This window comes from Lupinus angustifolius, chromosome LG15, assembly GCF_001865875.1.
Source record: "Lupinus angustifolius cultivar Tanjil chromosome LG15, LupAngTanjil_v1.0, whole genome shotgun sequence".
In the NCBI taxonomy this organism is placed as follows: domain Eukaryota; kingdom Viridiplantae; phylum Streptophyta; class Magnoliopsida; order Fabales; family Fabaceae; genus Lupinus; species Lupinus angustifolius.
The window spans coordinates 8935753-8961189 of NC_032023.1; the positions used below are offsets into that span (position 1 = coordinate 8935753).

At 35.1% G+C, this 25437-nt stretch overlaps 1 protein-coding gene across 2 annotated transcripts in view; it reads right to left on the reverse strand.

Annotated features, from left to right (window-relative positions):
- LOC109328312 overlaps positions 552 to 25437 on the reverse strand; it is a 47267-nt gene continuing 22381 nt past the window's right edge. Inside the window, exons 3-21 of one of the 2 annotated variants that reach the window (XM_019561724.1) lie at positions 24802 to 24844; positions 23670 to 23747; positions 23456 to 23540; positions 23263 to 23345; positions 21626 to 21683; positions 20929 to 21039; positions 18528 to 18585; positions 18305 to 18401; positions 15643 to 15678; positions 10893 to 11026; positions 10650 to 10720; positions 10505 to 10558; positions 8536 to 8678; positions 3445 to 3585; positions 2326 to 2562; positions 2100 to 2159; positions 1643 to 1894; positions 832 to 987; positions 552 to 801 (exon numbers count right to left, since the gene is read on the reverse strand). In XM_019561724.1, coding sequence (XP_019417269.1) covers positions 847 to 987; positions 1643 to 1894; positions 2100 to 2159; positions 2326 to 2562; positions 3445 to 3585; positions 8536 to 8678; positions 10505 to 10558; positions 10650 to 10720; positions 10893 to 11026; positions 15643 to 15678; positions 18305 to 18401; positions 18528 to 18585; positions 20929 to 21039; positions 21626 to 21683; positions 23263 to 23345; positions 23456 to 23540; positions 23670 to 23747; positions 24802 to 24844 — 1882 coding nt within the window. In that variant the 3' untranslated portion in view covers positions 552 to 801; positions 832 to 846. Of the gene's footprint in view, positions 988 to 1642; positions 1895 to 2099; positions 2160 to 2325; positions 2563 to 3444; positions 3586 to 8535; positions 8679 to 10504; positions 10559 to 10649; positions 10721 to 10892; positions 11027 to 15642; positions 15679 to 18304; positions 18402 to 18527; positions 18586 to 20928; positions 21040 to 21625; positions 21684 to 23262; positions 23346 to 23455; positions 23541 to 23669; positions 23748 to 24801; positions 24845 to 25437 lie in introns of both variants that reach the window. The other variant, XM_019561723.1, reaches the window with a different exon arrangement.

Consider the following 25437-nt stretch of genomic DNA (forward strand, 5'->3'; position numbering starts at 1 on the left):
TCATACTAGTTTATGGAAAATGTAGTTGAAATTTATTAAAATTGTCATTTTAATGTAATGCACAAAAATTATGATCATTGTAAAAGGTATTAATATAAGGGAAAAAGATATATACGCCGATAGTGTAAAGATTTTTTACACTATCACTATATCATCCACCATTGATTTTTAGTTATTATTGATTTTTAAATAAAAGTATTGCAAATGAATGGTGGATGATACACTGACTATGTATAAATCTTCACATTGTCAGTGCATACATTTTACACTCTTAATATAAAATGATACATTCTCCCACAAATTCTCCAACATCATAAAAATGTAACATGTGTCACATAGTAAAACTTTGTTTGTTAATGATTGGTTTACAAGTCATATGTAACTTTTTTGTGGATAAGAGAATTTAATAGGAAGATATATTATTAATGCAAAATAATAAATTTTGCCTAAACTATACAAATAATGTCTATTAGAATTATCAACATTATTTCAATTTTAAGAGAAGTTATCTAAGTAATTAATGTAAACAATATAAGATAAAAGCATAAACAAAGTAAAAAGTTAATGCTTATTAATTTCCTAAAGTGATATAATATAACAAAAATGATGAAGTGACAATTAATAAATAATTTGTATACGTATAATAAAATGCAAGTCTCTTCAAATTACTGACATCAGGAGTGCAACCCTTCCAGGGGTCTTATTATCCTTGTTTATGTCATAGCGATCTTCAACCTATCATAAGTTCCAACCAGGAACACAACTCAAGTGCTTCTCCTTCATACCATAAAACATTGTATCCTGAAAACCTCTTTTCCTTGAAAGAGAAACCAAATTCAAACTAACTCAGTCAGAATCCGATAGTGGCATCTGGTATGCATCTGATGGTTCCAAATCTGTGATAGAAGGGGACGGATTTTTGTTTGGTCGCCTACGGACCTGACCTGAAGCTGGTCTCTGTTTTCTTTCACTCTGGGAAGGTACCGCCTGCCAGAGTGGAATAGTGAGATAGTTAGTCTTTGCTTGTATCACACATCAAGTTTAAAAACCAAAATAATGTTTTCCTAATAAACTTGGTTGGAAGGAGTTTTCTGGTAGAATCAAAATTTCCAAAATATGTCTCTTATTTTTATAATTTCCGTGTTTTTACGATTTACTTCATTAGCTAAATCAATAGTTGGACTTGCCTATCCAAAGAGCAGCTAAGTGCACGAGACTCCCACTAAGTGGGGTCTATAGAGAGTAGATATGCATAGCATTGTCCTCGCAAGTGAAGAGATTGTTTCCAGGATTTGAACTCATGACCACTAGATCACAAGGTAAACAACTTTATCGTTATGCCGAGGCTCACCCTTTCCATTAAAAGAATTGCAACACGAGGACCCATCCTAATACTAGTAACATCCAAACACGCTCCATTGTGGAATTCTAATGGGAACCTATGCATTAGTACTGGTACGAGTATTTACATGGAAAAATTGGAGAGACTCCAACTTCACCCCCAATTTTAAGTATCCCAATGCTTTTTTTGTCCAAAAAGTTAGTTACACTCTTCAAGTGGATTAGTCCAATAGTTTAGTAAAAATAACTAGGAAGTTTTATTTTAAAGATGTAAGATAACCACGTGTAGCCAAAAAATTACCTCGGAACTTGGTTGACTTGGTTGATTTGATTTAGGAGGCTGAACTTTTTGGTTCCTTCGTAGCCATATGGTACCCAGAGAAAGTAAAGCTCCAAGAAGCAAAGCAGGGCCAATTCTGGGATCATCCCGGTAAACAGAGAGTCCACTAACAGCACCCAAAATACCCTGCTTCATATTTTTAGGAATATTTTGAGCAGTTCTGGACCAAATAGGTTCTGTGTCCTCTGGAGAAAACTTAGGAGTTCGTAGTGTCTGCAAATATGACATGGTATGCATAAGAAGAAAATTAAATTATAGATAGTTAATTACATCAACACCTCTCTCATTAAATTCTAGATAGTATGATTAGATAAATAAGGATGTAAAGGAAGCATCACAAGTTATTAATTCAACAATGAATATGGGCCCTACATTAAGGCTTGCTAACAAAACTTATTCACAAGTTAAATAGACTTACAAAGAAAGGTAAATCTCTTGTGTCACCATCTGCTATTATACTTGCAATCCATTCCGTTATCTGGTAAAAAAGAAAATTTGAGAATATCATTAAATCAAGTCATCAACATCATTGTGCATAAGATGCGTAAGAAATGTAAAGCTACTAACGGCAGACAACGGAAGCGCCATATAGAGAGCCCTATTGTGTGCAATGCAAAATTTAATTTTAAAAGCTATTGGCAAACCTGTGAAATGTCATCTGAACCCTTGTACCTAGCTACAAACTGGCCTGCTTGATCATTTTCAGTAGCTAGATCTTGGACAAGTAACGATTTCCAGTTTTTCGTTTCCTGAGTCCTTGTTTCAACATTACTACTATTCCTCAGGTAGCGAATAATAAATAACTGAGGAATGTCAGTCATACCCCTAGGTTGTCCACAAGCATGCTCACCAGCTTGACCAAGGTAAAATTGACAGTAGTCCTACATAAATATGAGGTATATTAATAGCCCACACTATAAAAAATGGCAAAGATGATACTAGTATTTCTTATTCAAACATGCAATGAAAGAATTATGAAGTAACCACCCACTTGAAGTACATAATGAGGTCACAGAAATTAGGTCTTCCACTCGCACTAACTACCACAAGCAGATAAGGCACTTCATTTACATTAAAAAAGAAAAAAAATTTAGATGCGGTAAGGGGTTCAAATTGAAATTGGATGCCAAAGAAGGTAGACAATTATCCAAGACTTTAATGTTCTGTAAATACATTTTATACCAAAAACATTAAACTCTCTGGAGAATCACAAAATGGACAGAGATATTCTCCATTTTTAAAAGGACATTGATACCTGATGTTTCAAAATGAAGAGATGAATAGAAAGAAAAGGGATTTTTTTTATTATCCTTCTCTTTCACTGGACCATTGGAATCCAAAGGGAAGAACAAGAATGGTTTACAAAAGTAGTCTCCAGGAATTCGTGATAAAATGGGAAAACGAAACCTGCAAGTGATCTTCCCTTGGGTATTTACAAATGTGTAGCATGAAATATTGAGTAGTTTTATGAAAGGATCTTATGAATAACACACTTAACTAAAGCAACATAGTGCTTTAGTTGTAACATTGGGTAAATAACAATAGCAAATTGACATGTTATAAACAGCCATCAAAATGCTACTTTATTGCCTATGGTCCTTGTCAAATAAATTTGACGAAATCCTTCAGGCCAAGCAAAAATATCAAATTCATTCACTAATGCAAAGTATCAGCACATAATTCATTGACAAAAAAAGACTAATTTTATTTAGAAGAACATACAAAAGTAAGAACATATTAAACAAATGAAAGAAAATAATTACCTTTTGCTTTTCACCATCAAGCCAAGCAAATGTCAACCGCTTTCTCTGAAATGCATCCAGAGCTGGAGCTATGGTTTGATTTTCAGATGAACTGTCTACTTCAGTATGCTTGGACAATGTTTGTTGGACCCTGCACATAGTCTATGGACCTGAATTAAAACATCTGACAAATTTGAAGAATACATATTTGTTTAAAAGACATATTTGTTGAGGAATAGTGATAAAATAATTTACTTAAATAAAACCATGCATCTATCTGCAAAGCTAATCACTGATAATGAAAAGACTTGCGACATGCTTATCTTCTCAAAATACTAAGTTATTGTTACATTTCAAGTATACAAAATTTGGATCCAGAGTCATGGGTCTACTTCACCAGGAACCTGATCATAACTATTAAGATAAACTGTTGTAGGGGATTTATTGCGATATTTCTTTTCATTATTTTAGAGATTTATAATTAGTCCATTTTATTGGACAGAATTTCGATGAATTAGATTCACAAACAGAATCCCTAGATTTTCAATACAAATAAAAGTTAAGCATTATTTAGGCCTTGGATTTTTAGGCCATTCCATTTTGAAATGTTAGTTCTACCGTGGGATTTCTTCCCTTAGCAATGTGATAACACTGGTACCAAAATTGTATAATTGTGAGTGTATTTAATTCAGTAAGAGAGTTGATTCTAAACTCAGAATCACTCCCAAATATTGTACTTACAAGAGTAATATGAATTAGAGTAAAAAAACAATAAGTAGAAGAGAAAATCAGAGAAAAAGTTAGAGAGAGAATCTAGATCTGTCTCCACAGCCAGAGTTGAGGTACCTCACCCAACCAATTCCTAATTCCCTCTTGAATAACTAACTCAGACAATGCACTATTACAATTTATTGGTGACTATGCCAACTAGACCCTATAATGGGACAACTCATTATTTACAAAGGAAAATAGGCTTATAATAAAACTAATATGAGGAGGACTTGATTTATCACCCAAGTCTCTTCCTAAGCTTCCTCTTCACATACACTTTATGAATTGTGGGCCACAGGACAATCTTATCACCTTTGGTAAACCACCAATAAAATCCATGGTTACATCTTCCCAAACCTGAGTGGGAATGGATAAAGGTTGTAGTAAGCCACTTGGAGTTAAAGTGGAATATTTGCTTCGTTGGCATACATCACATTCAACCACAAATTTTTGAATATCACTACTCATTTCTTCCCAATAGATAAAGCTAGCCACCCTCTTGTATGTTCTGAAATATCCCGAGTGGCCTCCAATGGGAGTATCATAGTTATCAGCTATAATAAAAGGGATCTTATTGGAAGTCTTTGGAAGCACAAGTCGACTCTTATACAGTAACAATCCTTTTTTAAACTCGAAACCAGGGTGTGCTTGTGGATTTACTAGTAACTCTTGAATCACTTTAGCTAGTTTAGGATCCTGCTGAACCTCTTGAGTCCATGCTTCTATTTCTGTTCGGTGACAATGGAGATTGCAGAGTACATTTCCTTCTTGGATAAGGCATCAGCCACAAAATTTTCAGCTCCTGGTTTGAACTGGATTTCAAAATCCAGCCCAATCAGTTTCACTGCTCATCCGTGAATAATCTTTGATTAGTGAGGAACTTTAGACTCTTTTGGTCAGTTTTGATCATAAAGTGCCTGCCAAGTAGGCAGTGTCTCCATCTCTGGACAGCTTGGATCACAACCATTAACTCCCTTTCATAGACTGACTTGAGTTGGCCCCTTGGTGATAACCCTCTGCTCCAGAAAGCTAGAGGTTTGCCTTCTTGCATTAATATTGCTCCTAGGCCCTGGCTAGATGCATCAGTTTCAATGACAAACTCCTTAGAAAAATCAAGAACTGCCAAAGTGGGAAGTTGGATCATTGCTGTCTTAAGTGCTTCAGAAGCTATGGTAGCCTGCCTGTTCAGACCATACAAAGTTATCATTTTTCAGTAATTCGGTCAATGGCTTTGCAATCTCACATATTCCTTCGCAAACCTCCTATAGTAGCCTGTGAGGCCTAGGAAACCCCTCGAGCCTTTAAGGTCTGTCGGTTTTGGCCAAGTTTTCATGGTCTCAATCTTCTTCTCATCAGCTGAAACTCCTCCCCCTGATATTATATGACCCAAATACTCCAAGCTTTCTTGCCCAAAACAGCATTTTTTTAGATTGACTTTCAACTCATTGGCACTTAATATTTCAAGAACTAATTGCAAATATGTCTTGTGAGTCTCAAAATCTGGACTATACACTAAGATATCGTCAAAGAATACCAAAGCAAATTTTCTCAAGTAAGGCTTAAGTACCTCATTCATCAAAGATTGGAAGGTAGAGGGAGCATTGGTCAATCCAAAAGGCATCACAATAAACTTATAGTGCCCTTCATGAGTCCTAAATGCTGTCTTTTCCACATCCTCTTCTTTCGTTCTTATTTGGTGGTAACCCGATTTCAAATCTAGTTTGGAGAACACCTTGGCTTCACCTAATTCATCTAACAACTCCTCAATTATTGGAATTGGAAATTTATTAGGAATGGTGATCTTGTTAAGAGCTCTATAATCCACACAAAACCTCCACCCTCCGTCCTTCTTTTTAACTAGAATAATAGGGCTGGAGTAAGGACTAATGCTTGGTCTTATCATCCCAGCTTGCAACATATCAGCCACCAGCCTTTCAATTTCAGTTTTCTTGTAGTAAGGACATTTGTAAGGCCTTAAGTTAGGTGCTTCAGCCCCTTCCTTCAAGTGTATGGCATGATCATACCTTCTCTTGGGTGGTAACCCCTGTGGATCTAAAAATACAGAAGTATGTTCCTTCATAATGTTTTGCAAAAAATTAGGAACTTGTCCTTTTCTTTCATTGGTTAAGTCAGGGGTTGGTTGAATCATCAACCCTTCACCTTCATCTAGCAAGACCTGCATAAAAGCACTAAATGACAGCTCAGTGTTCTGTAAAGAGAGATTCCCTGCGATAATGTAAGTGTCCGTGCCCCTTTTTACAATCAACTCTAGCTTTTCAAAATTCGCCTTGACTTTTTCCAAGGTGGCTAACCAATCCAAGCCTAACACCACATCAATACCTTGCAATCCAAACAAGTAGAAGTCCTGTACTACTTCCAAATCCTGCAACATTAACTGTAATTTTGCACATTTGCCACTGCACCTTATTTTGTGCCCATCGCCCACCTCAACCATGTAATAGAGTGTACGTTCAATGTTTAATTGGAATTTTTCCACCACTTGGCGAGAGATAAAATTGTAGGAAGCTCCACAATCAATCAAAACAACCACTGCCATGTTATGTAAGGTACCTTTACCTTTGAAGATTTCTTAGTGGTGAAACCAGTCATAGAACACAGTGATAATTGTAGGGAATGGAACCCCTCATCTTCATGGACTACCTCGTTTACAAGGTTGTCTTCCTACTCCTCTTCTAGAATTAACATTCCCCAGTGTTTGTTCTTGCATCTGTGCTCCCTAGAGTAGGGCTCATCACACCTAAAACATAGACCTTTCTCTCTTTTTTCCTTCATTTCAGCACTTGTCAAGGGTTTATATTCTCCTCCCCTGCTCTTAATCCCATCACCTCCTTGCACAGTTCTATTACTGCCTGTAGAACTCACTCCCAAATTAATTTCGACCCTTTTATCAAGGTTGTAATTGGAATTCTGAGGTGTCACCCTACCAACACCTTGAGCACGATAGGTTCCTACTGTCCTAACTGAGGCATAATTAGGCTTCTGTTCTTGGACTGCCAACTTTTGCTCAGTCAAGAAGGCCTTGTGAATAACTTCAGCTAATGTCTCCAACTCAAACACCCTCACTTCTGCTTTAATCTCTTCCTTGAGCCCTTCATAAAAATTCCCCTTGCACAGGCATGATCAATCTCAGTTAATGCCCCCACATATTTTTCAAATTCTTACGTACTCCTCCATTGTTCTAGTTTGTTTCAAGGCCAACAATAGTTCGAAAGGATTCTGTACCATTGCAGGTTGGAACTTTCTGACCACAACAAGCTTAAATCCCTCCCATGATGGGTTGGAGTTGCATCGGGCCCACCATTGAAACCAACTTAGAGCTTGATTCTCCATGGCTACCAAAACAACTTGCATTCGCTCAATTTCAAGGGTCTCACGCAGTTGGAAATATCGTTCAATCCTCTGTGTCCACCCATATGTATCCTCATCCAAAAATAATGGAATCTCCATAGATCTCCATGAATCTCTATAGATTTCCATGAGTTTCCACCTTCATTCTCAGATTACGCCTCCTTTCGCGACGCTAGGCGTGCCTGAATCGCGGCCAATCGCTCCACTGGCGATCGAGCTCTCTCTTCTACGCATAAAACTCGCGCTTCATACAACTCCATTATGGCGTGAATGGCCTCACTTTCATGGCGCCATTCTTCCTGGTCTGCAGTAGAAACTTCCACGCTTTTAGCCATCTGTTGCGTCTCAACCATTCACAGATTGATTCAGATCAACTTGCGCAGCTTAGGCACATGGATCGGTGCTCTGATACCAGTGATAACACTGGTACCAAAATTGTATAACTGTGAGTGTATTTAATTCAGTAAGAAATTTGATTCCAAAATCAGAATCACTCCCAAATATAGTACTTACAAGAGTAGTATGAATTAGAATAAAAAAACTATAGGTAGAAGAGAAAATCAAAGAAGAAGTTAGAGAGAGAATCTAGATCTGACTCCACAACCAGGGTTGAGGTACCTCACCCAACCAATTCCTAATTCCCTCCTGAATAACTAACTCTGACAACGCACTATTACAATTTATTGGTGACTATGCCAGCTGGACCCTATAATGGGACAACTCATTATTTACAAAGGAAAATAGGCTGATAATAAAACTAATATGAGGATGACTTGATTTATCACTCAAGTCTCTTCTTAAACTTCCTCTTCACATACACTTTCTGAATTGTGGGCCTTGGGACTGTCTTATCACAATGGCAACCATGATTTAATGTTTTTATAGAATTGAAATAAGCATAATTCATAATGTAAATGATGAATGACTTTATGGAACATGGCATAGAAATTATATCTAAGACAATATACATACTTCACGCATTTTGTTCAATTCCCGACTTGGCCGTCCAGCTGCAACAGCACAATACCAAATAACTGTATCATATCCAGCACGAGAGTAGCCATGGGGATCGCAGCCGAGCTCCATTGATGTGACACTCCTTAGTTGGGGTAGCTCTGGATGGAGAAATTGGGAGGAGATTAGAAAATGGAGCAGATTAATCAAGGTTCAAAAATAAGTTGCCTAAACTCCAAACTTACACAATAAGGACCAAACTTACAAACAAAAATTCATGATAATAATGCCAAGAATAGAATAACATAATTTGCCCATTTGTCAGGGATTATTTCTCAAGAAAAACAATTTTTGTATGAATCACTTACAAGATATTGGAATGTGTTTGGTTAAGAATTTTCAATAATCAGAATCTCAAAATAATCAAATTTCTGAGTATAACCAAAAGCTGCACAATAAGGAAACTTACATACAGAACGTCATTATTATAATGCCTAGAACATAATAACATGATCCCCTTTGGTTTTATTTCTCAACAAAATCTTGTCATTTGTTAAAAAAAGTCAGTTATATTAGCATATGTTAGGTTAAGAATTTTGAAAGCTCCAATGAAAATGAGGGTAAATGTAAGTAACTTTACTCTTACTGTTGCGCTAAGGCTCACTCTCTTCAATAATAAAAATATCAAAATAATCAAATTTCTAGTTATAATCAGACGCAACTTTGAGTAGCTTTGGATTAACATGAGCATCTTTTAAAGTAAAAATTGATTTCCTTGATTTTAACCGAACAAAAATAGATTCTACTTTTCACCAAAACCTATAAGAAAGTAAATCACTTTTTACACATTCAAAAAATCATTATTTTAAGATTAAACAAACCAGGCCAATGTGTATCAAATGGAAAGTAATTTATGTATAACGTGAAGTAGCACCTGCTAACTCAAATGATGATAGTTAAATATCACCCAATCTATTATTGATCCCAAGAGTTCACTAATACAGAATAAATACAAGGAACCTTGTTTTTGATTCAGAGGAGAGGAGAGGAAAGAATGAATTTTAATGGAGGGGAAGGGAGAGCAGGAAAAAATGGAGGCCTAATGCATGATGCTTACACCTAGTAGGGTTTGATGAGGATAGATATACACAATCTTACCCTTGTGAGTGAAGAGGCTGTGTCTAGAGAGGGAAGTGGAACAAAAATATCATTCCCTCGTTAGGTTAATAAATTTGAAGAGAAGGGGAGAATAATAATCTTTATTTTCCCTCCCCATGTTTGGTTGAGGAGAGGTTGAGAGGGAGTTAAAGTATCCTCTAGTCATTTTCCATTCCCTCCGAAAACCCCCATTATCGGAAGTAAGTCATCATTTGGAGAGGATGGACTTTTGTATTTAAATTTTCCCTCTTCTCCCCTCCAAAATATTGAGCCGAACAACAGATTTTAATTAAAAACATTCCCCTTCTCCCCCCTCAGCTACAGTCATATTGAACCAAACATAGTGGCAAGTATATGAATCACAAAGTCACAATTTGATAATGACATGGTACTCCAACAACACTTCTAGTATTCCAACAGCACTTTTAGTATGCCAACAGACTAACACTCAGGTTAATTAAGTGGTCAAGGTTACACGCGTTAAGATGAAATCCAAAAATTGGTCAAGATTCACAACTTCAGCATTCAGGGTCCACTCTATTTTTCCTTCATTTCTTTCTCTAATGAACTAGATACTAAAGTTTTCTACAACCTGAAGTTTTACAGCGTAGATGTAAACAATCTTATTCTTCTGAGATGAATTATTTTTTTATTCTTGAAACAATCTATGGGTTATTTCAAAACCGGAAATTTCACCATTTTAGGATAAGAAATGTTGATGTTGGTGGAGTCACCATAGAAAGGTTCTCCACCATGACCATTTCACTCCAATATACCATTCAAATAAATCCTGGCAGTATCACCTCCCAACCCATAAATCTAAGCTTACCTTGCTGTTTATTATTTTCCATCATATTCAATAACAATGAATTGTTAACTGAGACTGCACAAGAAAATGCAGACAATCAGTCAAACAAAAAGCAAAAGTAAGTCAAATAATTCTCAAGAACTAGAATGACGAAAAGGGGACAGACCATGGTGCACAACAGGTTTGACACCTGGGTCTTTAAGAAATACTATAGCAGGTGCTGATTCCACCCCAAATCTGTCAAAATACAAATAAATAAAAACAAATTCAATACTTCATACCAGAAAAGGCAAGGAATCACTAAGTTGGTCAATAAAATAAAATATCACTGGCACCATCTTCAATATGAACTGTGTAACAAGTAGAATAATGTTTTTCTCATTTAGATTATGAGAAAATCGCCACTTACGCTCCCTGCCAATAGGAAGATTCCTCTTCCCGCCAGAAAATGAATGCAAATGAAGCATAAGCCCAATAGTCCTTAGCTGCTTGTCGTATAAATGGAGCAGCACGCTCCCCATTTGAGAAAAATATGACTTTCACCTATAAGAGGGAGGTCCACAAAAACTAAACCATTAATTAAATCAGATAAATTTAAATATAGATCTACAGAATCAAAGAACAACATTCAGTGGTTATAGAAAATTAAAGAAAAAATGAGATACAAGCATGGCATGCACCAGCTAATTGCTTCAGACTAACAGGTGATGGAAAATGTAGAGAGAAACTAGAGTAGATCTCACTCTGAAAGTGCAAATATTATTTTCAACTGTCAAGCGATTCTGATACAGGTATATGGCATTAGCTACCTAATGTTGAATCAAACTATTAATGTTAATAACTAATTGAATCGGTTTGCTTAAGAGTAAGTATAACAGAACTGCCAGATGTAACAGTGACTTCACAGAAAACCTCGTGCCGGCTATCTTAGCTGATATGCAGCATGCGGAAACTGTTGTACCAGCTAATATCAGTAAATGAACAATAACTTCCACCCTAATACACCTGGGCACAAGATGTCTGTGTTTGAGAAAGCTCAAAATGTAGGATGACAAAATTCAGTGACATATAAATGCCTAAACTTGTCACTTATTCTTATACTATGAAACATATGAATAAAAAACACATGAATTTTAGTTATATAGAAACAATAAATATTGTGTGGTTGTTAAAAAAAAGATTAACTATAAATGATTTAAATAATTTTATAGCAATTCATTAATTATATAAAAAATGTTTTTAGTAAAGTAAGAGTGTGAACCTCGACCCAAAGGTAAAATTGCTGCCTTTTGTGACTAGAAGGTTGCAAGCTGAAATATTTGAAATAACCTCTCACTTGCAGTGATAAGATTGCATAAATCTACTTTCATTAATAGTAGGTGGGAGTCTTGTACACTAGGCAAAACTTTTTATGTTTAGCAACTTAAATTATAGAAATGAAAAATGTGTTGGGGGTAAATAGGTATTTATCAATAGGAAAGGAAATTAAACAGGGCTAGAAATTGGTGGTGAGCAAAGAATAAATAGGCCAGCTCCTTAATATGAGCTTCTTTCTGTTGGCTTTTTGGCATGCCTATGAAGCATGAATACGGATACGATACATATCCAATACGTCGACACGCATTTTTTCTAAAATACACAATATGATACGTTCAAAGATACGTGTATAAAATAATAAAAAACACATAAAATATGATACAATTAAAGGGGTAAATTAAAATATCCAAAGTGAAAATATAATGGAAATTGAAAATCATTGTCCTCCAAAATTCCAAATACTAAAACTAGAAAATATAGTAGAATAATTCATAAATTGCTTATTGTCTAGCCCTAGAAACATAAATAGTATCAATTTCATCTCCTCCTTGACGGTGATGTTGTGGATCGGAGAGTCGGTATGGTGGACTGACTATCGGAGAGTCAATGCGGTGTGACGGTATGAGTCTTTGTGACCTTTAAATAAGTTGGTATTTATTGAAAATGAATCTATCCTATCCTATTTTATTGAAAACGAATCTGATATGTGTCTTGATATTTATTTATTTTATTTTATTTTTTTTAATTTTTGGATACTCTACGGATACATATCCTTCACGAATTCGAACGTATCCGTGTTGGACACCGACACGCGAGGGTGTTCAACGAATCCGTGCTTTAGAGTGCCAGATCCCCCCTCCCCTTGCTTCCATTTCTATGTGTCTCAATTCTTTTTCCTGGTTCTTCCTCTCTAATAAAGAGCTCCATTCCCCTCCCAGGACCTCTGGTTTATTTGCCACTTGTGGTTGCTTGCAAATCATTACAAGAGTGAAAAAGCAATCCGGTAGAAAGACCACTTCCAGATCACTTATATCCTATACAGAAGAAGGGGCCAAATGTTGGGGGCCTAGAATGTATATTAGTCAAATAGTCTAACCATAAGTTATTGTTCATTTACTGATTTTAGGGAGGAAAAATCATGACAAAAGAGAAAATATCGAAGTTAAAATAATCTGTCTAGTCAATCGCACGCTATAGCAGTGCGATAGCGTTGTTACGGAAGTCGCCAGCCCTTCCCTGCGATAAAACGGTGGTCATTGGTCTGCCTCCATTTCACAGTCCATAAGCTACTAGAGGTTGAAGGTAAGTGAAAGTGTGAAACCGTATTTTTTTAATGGAAAAAGTCTATTTTTCCCTTACCTTTTTAAGGTTAGTTTATTAAGGTTTTCTGATTTAAAAAAAAAAAACTCTTTCACTTCTTTATCTCATTCAATTTATTTATCTATTTCTTTTCCTCATTTAATTTTCCTCTACTTCTTCCCCTCATTTAATTTCTTTCTCTATCTCTTCCCCTCATTTAAAACTAAAACATTATTTTTTTCCCTCATTTGAAACTCTTTTGTTTCTTTCTCTCTTACACATTCTGAATTTATTTCATTTTTTACTTCTTCCCAAAAACTGAAAAGTATTTTTCTTCCCCTCACTCCTTTCTACCTCACTATTCCTAATTCTGCAGAACTACTCATTTTTACTCCAGAAATACTTTTGTTGTATATATCCACTTATTTCTCTAAATATCCCTCAATCATGGCCTCATCTCAATCTTCAACTGCCACACTCACTCCCAATGATGTGTTGTTGAAACTTATTAGAAACAATATTGATATGGTATGGGAATGGAATCACATTATAATACACTTATAAAGCCTTAGAGGCTTACACTTATTTTGGTTATATGTTAGGAATGTTGATGTAAGTTATATCTTTGATATATTTTAGTATTTTTGTGTATTTATATGTGTAGACTTTAAATTACTTTAGTATTTTTTTTCTTAGTTACTTGTAGTGGCTATCCCGCTACCACTATCTCACAATAGTGTTTTTGGCATTGTCTACTATGCTCTGCTATATGCAATTGACTACCTAGAAAAAAATTTGATGTTTGTTTCTGAGTAAAAAAGTACCTTTACCTTCAATGATTAGTTGAGACATAGGAGAAAATATCAGTGTTAATAATTTGTTCTTTGCTTCTATGTAATATGTACTACCACCACCTTTAGTGACTAAAAGGTGTTTTCTACAACTCATTAATATCAACCAATTGTACATTTATTGAGAACATCATTTAACTAAAGAATTATTGATGCTGAAAGTCATGTATAAGGATTGAGCGGTACCAAAATGCAAACAAAAAAATATGATGCTTTACTGCTTTATACTGGAAACTTAAGTTTTATGCGTCAATAGTATCCGAATAAATTTCACCAAAGACATGGCAAAAGCAAAAAGAATAAGAAGGCACTACCAGATAACTAATTTTACACCCACTTTTGAAAAGTGTAATTGAATGCAGTTGTTAAGCAAGGAAATTGAGTTATGAGTAACAGTTTAAATGATGAATTGAAAACATTCCTAACCTAGAAACATTGGACCAACTTGAGTTCTCATTAATTGCAAAAAACTATATTGAAAATTCTAGTTAAAACTCTTAGCTTTGTTTGGTAGAGGTGATTTAAGAAGGAAAGAGAGAAGGAAGAGAGAAAGAGGAAAGAGTTCAGTCATTTCTCTCATTTGGGGTTAACATTTGTTATCCCATAAGTGACACAAAGTATGGGACGACAGATGTTAACCCCTCATTTGATAGGTACAAGTGATGAGAATAGGGATGGAGGAAAAAATTTATGGCCCCATACAAAAACTCTTCTTCTCCCTTGTGGGAAGAAAATGAACATTAAATTTTGACAATTTTGTCCTCTTTCTTTCTTATCTTGACATGATTGTTGTCTTTCATTTTTATCTTAACATGTTTGCCCTCTTCCTTTCATTATCATCTAACTATTATTATATTCATTATTTATCTCCAAATATATCTCCTTATACGACATTGTGAGTCACCCATGGACCTAAAAACATTATCTTGACATGTTTGTCCTCTTTCTTTTTTATATTGACAATTTTGACCTCTTTTTTTTAATCTTAAAATGTGTCATTTTTCTTTTTTATCTTGACATGTTTGCCCTCTTTCTTTCACTATCATCTAACTATTACTATATTCATTATTCTCCAAATATACATTGTGAGTCACCCATAGACCTAAAAATATTATTTTTTGTGTGTTTTCATCACCATTAAAGTAGTTCATGTTTAAATATTAACCAATTTATTTAATTAAATTTTTCAATTTTAGTTTAAAATTATATATTTACTATTAACATTATACTTCTTAAAATTTTAAAATAATATTTATTTTTAATTTAGAATGAAAAGTATTATTAATGTGACTAAGGATATAATTGTTTATTCCGTAGGTGGAGAGATAAAATCCTTCTCTCTATCTTCTTTTTCTTTTCTTTTTCTCTTCTACCAAACAATTTACGGTTACACTTTTTCTCTCACCTCTTTCTTTCTCATTCTTTTTCTTTCTCCTGATCCTCTTTCTCACCTCTTTTTTCGTGGTTAGTTAGTTTGCCTTATTAACTGCTAATCCATTTCTATAATTAGAAACATTTTCCCTGGGAATTTCTAAAATTGCAATTCTCCAACAAATAATTGACAACTTAATATCAATAAGACATTCGGACTTTAATCAACAACAAAATTATGAGAATGAATTTCTATGAAAAATCAAGGAAGAAAATATGCAGAAAGCAGCATATTGAAATAATAAAGCAAGGAAATTGTACCTTATAATGACTACTTTTTCCAAAAAATTCTGACACCTGAAATATAAGTAGAATTCAAAATAAACTTCAAATTAGTCATAAAGAACTTCACACAAGCAAATGCAATAAGAAAATTACAATGAGGAAAACAAAGATAGATTATATTGTGCAACAATGAAGTAGGATTACTGACAACAACCAATTATTAATCTCACTAGGTGGAGACAACAACATAGATTAGACAATGTCATAATGATCTATCATATATCATATTCGTAGACTAAACATTTATCTATAAATCTTTCCATTGTCTCAAATTGTAGACTATATCACCTAATGCAGCTACAATATTGTAGTTGCAGTGACCTTTGTAGCCACACCATTCTACAATTGTGTTGTGACACCGAATTACAATGATGCGACTGCATTGGATCGCAACGCGACCGCATTTGGGTCACATAAATTCAAAAACATTTTTTTAATCACAAAAAAATTATCACTATAAGTGAAGGTAAGACTACATACATCTACCCTCCTCAAATCCAACTAAGCGGAGCCTCATGCAATGGGCCACCTATGAAAAAATAAATTCAACTCAATGACTGTAATTATAATACTAACCTTTCCTAATCGTTTCGCCTATGATTTTTTATGGTCTTCGTCTTCCTCTTAAAATTGGACTAACCTTCATTTGGTCTACTCTCCTTAATGGACTTCTAATGACCTCCTCCACACATAAAGCGCGACTCTACCATCTTTTCTATAATTTGAGCTACTTCAACTTTCTCTCTAATACATTTATTTCTAATCCTACTTTATTCATTATGTTCACTCATCTGATACAATATTCTCATCTCTATTACATAGAGTTTATTCTTTTGATGATATTTTATTGTCCAACATTCAGTCCCATATAACATTGGGGGTCTTATAGTTGTGAGGTTTATCTTCCTCCGAAGTTTCAGTAGCACATTTCTATCACATATAACATCTGAAGCACTCTGCAATTTGATCCACCTCACTTGAATAATGGGGCTTACATCTCCGCCAATTCCCCTTTTATATGATTGATCCAATATACTTAAATATAGTGAATTTGGTATTATATGATCTCTAATCATGGAGGTTGATGGCCCCTGCTCATGATGAAATGGCTGATAGCGGTGCAGCTTGCCATCACGAGTCGAGTTGTGCTCCAATTCGCGCTCCTTTTCACAATCCAAGACCCGCTACAAGTTGATGGTAAATAAAACACTAATTTTTAAATGAGAAATGTCTTTTTTGCTCTTATTTTTTAAGTAATGGTACGGATTTTAGGATTTTTTTATAAAAAACTCTTCCACTTTTTTCCCTCTTTTAAAACATATGATGTTATTCTTCTATAAACACTTGAAAAACAAGTAACAGAACCAGTGAGCCAATAACAAAAATCTTTTCCCTTCTTTCTTTTTGCACGTACAGAAATATCATTACTCTTACCTTGCTGCAATACATTTTTTTGCATAAAGTTGAACATACCCTGTTTTTTCTCTTTGCATGTTCAGAAACACGCTTGCTGAATTAATAATTTAATCCTTCCCTAGTGTATGCTGCCTACTGCATTAATCCATTCCCTGTTGCTGCCTGCTGCACTATAATCTCTCCCTATTGCTGTTGCCTACAGCATTAATCCCTCCCTGTTGCTGCCTGCTGCAATACTCTCATCCAGTCTTCCTGCAAGGCCTAAAAAATGCTTTGGCTTCCCTGGTGCCTGCTGCCAGGCTACAACACTGCCTTTCACTCTTTCCCTGGTGCCTGCTGCCAAGCTAAAACACTGTCTTTCTCTCTTTCCCTACTGCACATACCCATTTCTTTACTCCTGCTTCATTACTCCTCTGCTGCTTCTTTAATTTGGTGTATTTTAGTATTTATGTGGATTTTGTATGTGTAGGGTAAATTACTTGTATTTTTCCATTAGTTATATTCACTGCCCAGCTATCTTGCTATATTGCTTTTGGGGTTGGCCGCTGTCTACAATTGACTACCTAGATCTACGATGAGCCAAATTGGCTCATGATTTCCGACAGACATTAAAGTTATAATTGGAAATGATAGGAGTTAATATAATGTAAGGTTAACAAGAAGAGCTAAAGATAGGAAAAGCCATTGAGTTTGTTTCTAAAATAGGTACGTGTCTGAAGTAACTTATATGTGTTTAGGAAAGCTTATAGTAAAAGGAGCTGCAGAGACCAGAAAGCTTTAACTTAGAATTAGGCAAGAAAAACCATAGGCGAAACAAAGCAATTAAGAAAGAATCAATGCTTTGTCAATGGACAATATTTATAAATATAGCATTATGGAAATATTTAGGAACCAAGACATGGTTGTTGCTATTGTAGTTATCTTAAAATTAAAAATTAACTATAGCTTACTTCGAATTACAAAAACAGATGACCATAATTACAGAGCTAAGCTGTTTTGGTAAGGTATAAAAAACACTACATTCAGCTTATTCTGTAGTGATTGAGTGATTCAAGAAAAAGGGGGATTAGAGGGTAGACATTGAAACATAATTAACGACAGGCATCCCCTTATTTAAAAACTTCCTTATTTCACATCACTGCTACAGAAACATACAAAAGAACACTGCCATTACCATACATAATTAGGAAAAAGATGATCCTTTAGAGTTTGACTAAATTACCAGTGACTCCTTTGAGTAGTACTTAATTTGAGGTAAAGCTAATACAGTTGTTGCAAACCAATTTGTAACCGTGTCAACGGTTAGCTCGCCATGGAACCTAACATGGGAATAAACAGTACATAGTAAATTCCATGCAACAGAAATAGAATGACTTATGCAAGTATCCTAAGCACAGAAAATGAAAAAAACAATGTGCAATTGTCCAAGTTAAACAATAAAACACCTTCTTAAGCAATTTGCAGCATGACATCCAGGAGGAACGGCAACAACTGATGGAATTCCTGGATAAAATTGTTCAATAGGTTAAGACAAAGCGCATACTTTCCTCTTCTGCTAAGACAGAAAACATGTGTATAGTAAAGCAAGTAATATTACTGCCAAATTCTACAACTTCACACTTCTAAGAAAATGCATTTCCAGTATAATTACTCAGATGACCATATATCCCATTTCTTGTTGGGAGACAGATCAGTGATGGCAGCTGCCGCACGAAACAATTTCTATAGCTGCATACATGATTTCACTATCCTATCAGCACCTTTTCTAGAAACCCCCCTCAAATCAGTTATGGCATGAGCCATTTCAGCATGATTTCACTTAGACTAGCACTCTAATAATTCAAACCTTTAAAATTCCAAATTCGGCTCTTACAATTTCCCAATTCCTTTATTTAAAATTTACTCATCTGTAAACAACAACCATCCCATTTCCAGTAGCAGCAAAACCCTCAACAATAGTCCGGGATGGCAGGTAGGAGGTAGCTCTTTGGGTGGTAAACAGTAACTAAAGATTTCATCTCTCAAACATGCTGAAAACATTCAGGGCAGTGGGCATTGTGTATTACCTAGTAAGCATCATCATTCTTTATTTAGTGTATGTGTATGGCATCAAAATGTAAATATTAGTGGCTTTGTGGACTTGTAGCAGTGTGACATTTTCTTCTACATTGCTTGCTTGGGTGATTTTAATATTTGAAGATTACTTAATAAGTGAAAAGGTAACCACTCAGTTTTCTTACATCTCATTTAATTTTTCTTTATCATATCTCATTATTAATTAATGGTCTTTGTAGCAAACTGGGTAGTCAATCGCATGCTATCGTCTGGGATAACGATGTTGCGGTCACTTATGACCCTTCCACACGACGGAAAGGCAGATGGCCACCGCACTTATCAGAGGTCAAATCGTGACGATATCGCGGGTTAGTACCTGCTCCAACATTCTTGCAAGTGGAACCCGTCTTTTTGCCCTTATTTTTTAATATGTGGCAAATGTTTTTTAGGTTTTTTCGTAATTTAACCCTACCATTCTTTCCCTTATATGAAGCACGTGAACAAAAGCAACAAAACTCATTGAACAGAAGTAGCAGTTAACTGCAGAAGCAGTGAAACGTAGAAGTTGCAAAATATGTTCTTCAATCTGCACTTTCAGATCCTTCTCTTGTTCAGGCAAAGCTTCTTCCTCTCAATCTGTTCACGATCTCCCACATACCCACTTCTCAGGCAAAGCTCATTCCCCTCACTTTGCAATTGCATAACCATGGCCTCATCACAACCTCTCACTGCCACACCCACTCGCAATAGTGCTCCTATTGATGTGTTGTTGAACCCACAAGAAACAATGTTGATAATGCTCTCATTTTAGTATTTGTGTATTTATATTTGTAGGGTATAGATTACATAATTTGTTTACCTTAACTGTGGGAGCTACTACAGTACCCATTATCACGCTGTAGTATTTTTGGGGTCGACTGCTATCCGCAATGGACGACCAAGGCAGGATATAGGTCTAAAATCATTTAGTGAGTTTAATGTACTTAATTTATTGAAATTATTGTATTCAAATAGTAAAGGAGAGTGATTTGTTGTATTCTATAGTATTAGAGAACTAGAGTAGCTCACTATTAAAGAGGGTAAGCCTTAGCGCAACAATAAGATTGCTTACCTTGTGACCTATAAGTCGTGGGTTCATTTCTAGAAACAGATTCTTCGCTTGCAATGATTGTGAACATCTGCCCTCCCAGGATCACACTAAGTGGAGCCTTATACACTAGGCCGCCATTTATAGCTAGAAGTGTCAACTATTGACAGCTCTACACTTGTACTGTCAACTATTGACATCTGTATTAGTGTAGTACACTTGTAAAATGAGAATTCATAATATCAAATAACGAAAACTTAACTGTTTTCTTCCAGCTGCCAATAGCTGACACTTCTAGCTATCTCTAACTATACTTAAGTATTTCTTTCATAGTAAGATAGCTTAGTTCTCTAACATGTAGAAATTCAATTATGCAATTGTGTGTTTTACATATTGGCTTTGCCCTTACTACCCAAAGTTTCTGGTTTCGTTACCGGTTTTTGTTAGAAATTAAATCATTCTTTCAAATCCCTTGTCAGGCCTACACCATCTTGTATTTGTCATTAACCAACATAGAAGGAAACTATAACAACAAATCTGTTTTAACGGTACATGTAGACAAATGAAGTTAACAGATTTGCTATAAGGAAATTCTCACGAGTTAAATACTTAAACCAGGCCATGTGGCAATAGCTGTTCTGATAGATATCCTGTAAGATAAACAAAAGGCAGAAAATATAAAATTGATTGCATTTAGAACATACCATTTCTGAAAAATGGTTTTCCTGATGATCTTTTATCAGCAAGGTGTACAGCAAGCTCCACCTCACCAAGTTCGACCACACCAATATTTGTGAACGCATGCAATAGAGCAGCTGACCACAAAGAAATTAATCAGAATAATCATATCCATATTAAAGTGGTGACTAAGATGAGTTAATAAACTAAAGAATAACACATAAACATATAATTCTCTTTATGAAAGGAAAAAACTACTCTCCTGCCTTTTCATATTTTGTTTTTAAGAACAGATCCAATGTTGGGTGGAACAAGAGAGAAATGCTGAATACAGCAGAAACTAGCTTTATTCTGAAACAAACTTTCATATTTCACATACTTCTTTTACCTATTTGTAAAGAAGAGACATTTTCCTATCATTGCCATTTAAGCATTATCCACTAAAAAGGGAGGTCAATGCACGAGGCACCCAACTGGTAGGTTTTGGGGAAAGTATATGAATGCAGCCTTACCTCTGTGAGGAGAGGTTGTTTACAGGATTTGAACTATTGACCTCCAGGTCACAAGGCAACGAACCTTACTATCGCATCAAGACTCGCCCTCTAAATAAAATTAAATGCTCCTATGTATAAACTGAAAATAGTAAAAATACAATTTTCATGCCCTATAGCAATATAGTCAAAATAATTTTGTTATGCTATAGTTTAAGTTCATAAAACATACCAATCTTATTCCAGGACTCAGAAAAGTGGGCAGAACGATTGCTCCCCAATGAATACAACTGATCAACATTCAGAAAATATATCTGAGTCAGAAACTTGTAAATAATGAAATAGGTAACGATATCAGAATATCTCATCAGGCAAGAATAGTGATATAGAAGACTCTTTGAAAGCAAGATCAATGGAATCTATTTTTTGAGAGACAGTACAGTGACAAAAAGTGAACTTGGGTTAAAATTAAAACTAGTGAATGCCTTCTTGATTTACAAATATTACCAAAAATAATTCATAGTTTTCAAATCTTAAGACAACATGTGTGGAATCAAATCATTTACCAACATATAGTTAAATCACACAAATATTTAGACATTTTATTTTTCGTGATATATATTATGATCCATACCATAGAGATTCGACAAAGTTTTATATTCATTGTTGACTATCTAATACAACATTCACCTTTTATCTGAGCTTAGGACCAGTTATGTATAGCTACTATAGCATCCAACACATATAGTCAGAGATGAGAATGTTGCGTTAAATGAATACACTAGACAAGATAGGATTAGGAATGAATGCAATTGAGATAAAGTTTGGGTAGCTCCTATGTAGAAAAGATGGTAAAATCACACCTTATCGTAGTTTGGGTATGTGTGGAGTAGACGTTCGAAACCCCAATAAAGAGAGTAGATTAAATGGAGATTAGTCCTATTTGTAGAGATAGAGAGACCAATAAAAACCAAAGGAGAAAATATTATGAAAAATTTAGAGAACAATACTTTGTCGATGGACATGATTTGAATAGAGAGTTATGACATCATTCAATCCATGTAGCCAACCCCACCTAGTGAGAGTGTGAGACTAAAGGTTTGGTTGTTATTGTTGTCGGTAGTGATATAATATTATGTCATCACGAGAACCCAAGATCATCAGTGCTAGCCATGGATGGCGTAATCGTCTCTTTGAGATAGAAGTGGGAGGAGGAGAGAGAATTGAAAACTGAATACGTCTCTTTTCTATTATTGGAAAGATTAGTTTGTTACAAAGGCTAGCTGTATTTATAGAGTTGGACCTAAGACGAACATCCTGACTTAACCTAATAATGTGCTTCTCCATAGGTGTCTGGTAACCATGTATGGAAGGGTATAATTGGTGATTTGACAGCAAAAGCAATAAGAAATCCTATATAAAATATTATTTCGAGTCCTACAGGATATGATCGGGTAGTTAACATTTCCAAATTTAATGTTGGCTCATTAGAACTATATAAACCAATACCTAGAATTCCCATTAATAAGAAAATAGAACCCCCCGCACTGTATAAGGTTCTTCGCTTTGCATCAAATTAAACTACATGCTCCACCGCTTTTGCGGGCCCCCGTCAATTCCTTTGAGTTTCATTCTTGCGAACATACTCCCCAGGCCAGATACTTAACGCATTAGCTACGTACATAGTAGGCATAATACAAATTGCCTAGCATAGATAGTAAGCTTACAAGCTTACTACTAACTATTATTCTCTAATATAAAAATCATGTCTTCATAAATACTATTTATATCTAATAACAACAAGTATAATTGGAGAAAGTTAGAATGGGATCACATAAGTTACTAGATATCATCATATTCTACATGTACCTGAATTAGCCATGGCTTTGCATCTGGAAATATGGACCTGAAGTCGCTTGTGCTAATTACTTTAGAGGAATGATCAATGGACCCTGAGTGGTAAAAAGGATGTATGCGTCAATGAAAAAACTTCCTTGTCACAAATCCTTAGAAAATAAACCTCAGTAAATTCCTACAAGTTGTGATGGATGTCTTAACTAACCAGGAGTGGGGACATCTAGTAAAGGGAGGTCCAGTTCTGAAACACGTTTCCCAGCGTAATGCTTGCTAGCACTCTCAATAATATGCTACCATCAAGTCATCACATTTAATAAATTAAAAAAATGAGATAATGGTAATTCAGGGATAAGTGAAATACTCATGGCACATCATTGAAAAAAGACATAATTTTGAAGGATGCAAAAGAAACTACTCACAAGTTGTTCATCAATGCCAAATATGTCATAGTCTCTTTTCCATAAAGGATTTGTCAGCAACTCATAAGCATATCGAATCTGTAAATCATGCACTCGAAACAAATTACAAAAACAAAATCATAGTAAATCCACCATTAGTTGTGTTGTGTCATGATAGTGCCGAACATCAAATAGAACATGTCATACACGAAACCATATTACTGTACCTAGCCCCTAGGCATATGTTCGGGGGAATACCAAGTGACAAATAAGAATATTACAGTTTCATTCCATGAATTCAATTCCAATATAATATCCAAAACAATTTCAGCATATAAATTTCAGGAGTTTCCTTGCATGCCAGGATTCAACCTGCAGGGAGGGGGGAACTGGGTGATTTTTAAATTTTACAAAACAAATTCAAGAAACATAAAGACATCCAATTGCTACACCTCAAATTCATTGGTGTAATTCATTTGTTTTGCATAGAAACAATCTATAAACCAATACCATCATTTTCCAACAACAGTCAAATTTAGCAATCAAATAGAATTAAGCCCATAGCAATTGTCTCATCATGCAGAAATTAACTATTTTTTTCCTACACACAAAGCTGGGGTCACTGCAACGACATTACTTCAGTCTTGCATTTGAAATTCCCATACCTAAACAAAGCTCTGAATTCCTCCTATCACTTCTCTCATGTAATGTGTTTGCAACAACTATTTAAGTCAGATGCAGTTCACAATGTCAAGACTGTAGCTGCAGATCTATGACTAACAGATTCATTGTCTTAGAAAGATAATGATGGCATTCATAGCAGTAGTTTTTAACTTCAAGCAACAAAACATAATATATAGAATATGAATCAAATTGGTCTTGAGAAAAGAAATTGAATTAGCAAACCAGCACAACAAAAAAATAATTCAGACAAATTTGAAATCAATAGAATGATTTCATTCAGTGTTTAAGCCATACTCAATAGATCCCCTCCTCACATTAACACACAGTTGTTCCTCTTTCAGGTTTAAGAATTCTCCGGAAATAATGTAAACACAACTTCTTTATCAAGGGATCTTCTTCCTTATGGGGATTCTGTATCATACAATAAGTAATAGACAAGATAGCTCATAAGCAATCACTCAAAACTAACCTTTACAAACTCACGAGTATCAGAAGCTTCCACAGCTGAATTCCTGAAAGACCATGTAACTAGTGCCATAAGATCATTGATTAGCAAGCTCACTAACCAAAAAAAGAATGATACATGAAGAATTTTTTAACATTCACAACAAACTTCTAGAGGCCAACAACTTCAACAAACTAAAAAATAAACAAAATTAGTGTGCTAAATTTTAGTAGTTGAATTATTTTACTATCACTTAAACTCCTTGTAATAGTATCAAAAGTTAGAAACTATAATTAAAAGTAAATCATCGCACTAAAATAGGTATAATGTCAGTCGTCCAAAGTAACAAAAACCAAACATTTTAATACCACGCAGTCCACTACATGTACCAAAAGATGTCTTAATATTCTATAATAAATATTACCTATAGTCATTATCGTCTAAATTCTTCGTGATACTTTCTCATAATTTTTCTTGATTTCCATCTACCTCTGGCTATTGGGCTACTGATAGAAGCATGAGTGAAGATGTGGGCTTTGAGGTTGATAAGAAACCCAAGATTTGGAGGGTTTATGAAAGAAGACGTGGCAAAAAGGCTGAGCTGGCAAAAGGGGGTTCAAATTCTGTTATATTACCATAAGCAGAGGGGAGAGAAAATCA